Genomic DNA, 3,980 nt, shown 5'->3' with positions numbered 1-3,980 from the left:
TTACAAACTATAATCATAAATTAGTATTATATTATTAGTTTCCTATCTTAATTGAATTTTAATAGGAACGCTAATTCCCGTAAGAATATCTTTAATAATAACTCGGCGGTGGTTCGGATGTCAATGTCAAGATCTAATGGCTCCGACACACCAGCGCGATGTTCGTCGCGCGTGATACGCGATATCCAATGAGAGTATATCTTTAGAATGAAAACATCAATAAAGCTGTACATTCATTGGATATCGCGTGTCGGGCGCAGCAAACATCGCGCTGGTATGCCGAAGGCATAATCAGACAGGCAAACAAGGTCTGTTTTCTGTAATTGAACTAGTGTACACTTTTGGAACTTGAAGTGAGATAGGTATACGTTTTTATTTGTTGAAAATGAAGAAGAGAATGCTTGTGCAGTCTAGTGCAGTAACAGAAAACAAATGTATAAGTTAGTTTGTGCGTAAAGAGCAGTGAAATAGTTCTCGTTTGTATTACGAACTATTTCTAAGCACACAGTAATTATTTAAAAAGAAAAGTGCGTGTCATTCACGAACATAGAACTTTATGATATATCATGCATATTAAGAAACTTTGTATGATAATGTGGCAAATGGCTCTTGAACAACAAAGTTTTGATTTGCAATTGATTTCTAAATAAATGAATAATGATACTAAATGTATCATAGGAGAGAAAACATAAAACGTAATATTTCTTGCAGAATAATCAGTATCTCACTACGCCGTAACTTTGCAGAAATTATATTTGTTTTATTAATAGACACAACGTAACCTAAAAATATAGCACAATGATAATTACTAAATTTAATCTCACATTAAATTTCTTCTTTATCTTACATCACAATAGTTAAGTTTGTTGAAAAACTCAGATTTTGCAAATTATTTAAATTTTTATCAGCAAGAATGCCAGCAAATAACATTCTGCTAAGAATACATAAAAAGTGATGACAGAGTAATTAATATATTTATTTTATTTAAAAATAATTTTATTTTAAAATAACAGATTTTGCTCGATTTTTTTTCTGTTGATACAAGATATTAGATTATATTAATAGACTTTATAATACTGACAGACCAACAGAGTTTAATGCAAATGTAATTTTAGTTAATTTGTTGTAGAATTCTGGCATACTACTAACATTTTGTTTATTACTTACATTCTTTGCATTAAAGTGAGATATCTGATTAAAACTTCAGAAGAAAAAGAGAGGAGATAAAAATATCAGGAGTATAATTATAAAAACAAAATTTGTTATAATGTGTAAAGTATTGTATAATTATATTGCGAAGTATTAATCATTTTTATTTATTTTGAAAGATATATTTTCTGTTATAACAATTAAAATAATCGTGTTAGTGCCCCAATAATTATAAAATACTCAGTTATTATTACAGTAACTACAATGACTATACTATATTTTTTATATTTTGCAGAGAATGTATAGATATCATATCTTAGCATTGATTTCCGTATTGTGAGATGCAATATGTCGATTAATTCTAATTTTTATTAAGTGGTTTTTTTCACAAAGCACTTGCTTTTTAATCTGATTTTGTATCAGATTATGAATTTTTATTATCATGCAAAGATTTAATAATTGCCTAATCAGTGAACTCAATTTTTATTTAATCGCCTCTTTAATTTGAGTTTATTATACATATGTGATTTTGTTATATTCAGTTGCATTTTACATACATTTAATTAAATTAATTAGAGTTACATAATTTTAAAGAAAATGACTCCAACTATTTATTAATGATATTTTAGCAATAATTTTAAGCATCAAAGTTTTGACTTTCGGGATAATTTTTCAATGAGATTGTAAATTAGTTATTAATGTTGCATTTTTTAAATATAGCATTAAATTTTTTAAAATCTGGATAAAAAATTAAAAAAAGAAATTTTTAATGTTTTTATTATTATATGTTTTAATTTTTTTTTAATGTGTTGAAATAAACTCTTTTAAAAGAACTAAAAAAATTTCTTTTCAGCATTGTTTTATAAAGCAGTCTAATGATTAAAATTAAATGTTTGTTACTTTATAATATTGCTTTTTGAAAATAAATTTTTTTTAAGATATTTATTAAGATAAAATTATCTGAGATAAGTCAATATTCTCTAATATTAATATATTCTTTCTTTTGTATAAGTTCTTGAATATTTTTTGCATAAATTCTTTTATTTTTCCATATGTAAAATTTTTCTGTAATTTGGTATAGAAATTTTCATTAAAAATTTTCATTAAAAATAACATTGACGCTTTAAATTTCGAAAGATTATTTCGAAAATACTCTGTAAAATAATTTTATATAAAAACTAGAAAAGAAGTTCAGATACCTCATAATTTTATTCTATTAATATACTTATTAATATACTTATTAATATAATTATTTTTGTTTTATTCATAGAATGCTGTCAGGACAGTTTGTTCGTAATATATATATTCAGTCGCATGCAACACGATATTTTACTCATAGCAGTATTTTAAGAGAAATTAAAGTAGATAAAATTCCTGCACAAAAAAGCAATGAATCTATAAAGGATAATGTTTTGGGTAAGGATAAGATAAATATTTTCTATATATAAATTAATGCTTAATAATAGAATCGATTAATCTTGTTTGTAGTTAAATTTATTATTAGTAATTAAATTGCAAATTCCCTTAATTTGCAATTTAATTCTGAAAAAGATGTGCAATATACAAAATAAAAATGTCAAAAATATATAAAAATGTAATTTCTTGTACACATTTTATAGGTCCACTCAAACATCAGACAACTAATTTTGACAAGATAGTACTTGTTTGGGTAAAACGATATCCAAGCATTGCAGATGTTCCTAAGTTTGTTACGTATGTTGCATCTATTTTTATATTATATGAAATCATTTAACAAAATAGAAATTTAATACAAAAACATAAATTTCAATATATTTGAAATTGATTTGTCTTTAGTGGAAAATTTTAACAATGACAATCACAAAATTGTAAGAAATATAATTCATATTACAATATTTTTGAAGTAAATTTTAGATTTAAGAAATATATTTATAACATTTTTCATATGTAATAAGATTTTTGTGATTAATTTATTTTATATCATTTAATAAATAAATGTTTTCTTAAATAGAATTGACTGTATGCACAATGCGAGAACTAAAGCACGAATCAAGATATGTAATTATATGATGATTTTTGGCACAATCTGTTGCCTAAGCGCTGTATTCCTTGGAAAAGAACAAGCTAAAAAAGGAGAAACTTTGTTTAAACAAAGAGAAAAGTGGCTCGAAGAATACAACGCAGAAGATAAAAAGAAATAGATTATAAATATTAGGAAAATGTAGAAATCTTTAGAATTTAATCTTTAGAATAAATTTTCTGGAAAGCACAGATGGATATTATAAATTTCGATTAGTTATTATTTAAAAATGAGATTTCCACATGATATTTTTTAACAATAATAAAGATATATAATAAATATTTAATTTTGATCGTTCCAATTTGTATTTGTCATATATAAGGCTGTTTTTTCAAATCTTCGTAATAACAAAGCAGTAAAATACATTCTGTACAAATATCTATTGTAAAATTATGTATTTTATTTACATTTAGATCATGTATGTCGATATATGTATGTTATGAAATCCAATTCTCATTAAATTTAGTAAGCATTCTGATTGCTGTAATATTTAAATATATAATCTCTGTAATCTGTGTAATTATCCTTGTACATAATGAACAATTACAATAAATTCTTATAAGAGAATCAATATATATTGTACATCATCATAAAATAACAATGATTCAAGAGACAAACTTGTCAGTGACGTTTACAAAATTACTATATATATATATATATATATATATATATAACTATATAACTAATACTAATAAGTAGTGTTACTAAATAATACTATACGTAACCTAATTATTGTTACTAGTATTAGTTACGGTAACTTACTACGTACGTT

At 23.9% G+C, this 3,980-nt stretch overlaps 1 protein-coding gene across 1 annotated transcript; it reads left to right on the top strand.

The window, feature by feature from the left end:
• Positions 1–207: 207 nt before the first annotated feature.
• LOC105627884 (UPF0389 protein CG9231) lies at positions 208–3,329 on the top strand. Its single transcript, XM_012209157.1, has 5 exons — positions 208–285; positions 712–734; positions 2,420–2,565; positions 2,769–2,862; positions 3,140–3,329. Exons 1-5 carry the CDS (start codon positions 208–210, stop codon positions 3,327–3,329), a joined length of 531 nt encoding a protein of 176 aa, XP_012064547.1.
• Positions 3,330–3,980: the final 651 nt, after the last annotated feature.

This window comes from Atta cephalotes (genome assembly GCF_000143395.1).
Source record: "Atta cephalotes unplaced genomic scaffold scaffold00010, whole genome shotgun sequence".
Taxonomy (NCBI): Eukaryota; Metazoa; Arthropoda; class Insecta; order Hymenoptera; family Formicidae; genus Atta; species Atta cephalotes.
Note: the sequence above shows the minus strand (reverse complement) of the source record. Positions and strands in the feature narration are given on the sequence as shown.

Bases quoted from the DNA above. Each gene is read 5' to 3' on its own strand.
- LOC105627884 (XM_012209157.1), top strand. From the start codon at position 208: ATGAAAACATCAATAAAGCTGTACATTCATTGGATATCGCGTGTCGGG. The intron at 286-711 runs GCATAATCAGAC...TATTTCTTGCAG, and splicing joins ATCGCGCTGGTATGCCGAAG to AATAATCAGTATCTCACTAC. The intron at 2,863-3,139 runs GTATGTTGCATC...TTTCTTAAATAG, and splicing joins GATGTTCCTAAGTTTGTTAC to AATTGACTGTATGCACAATG.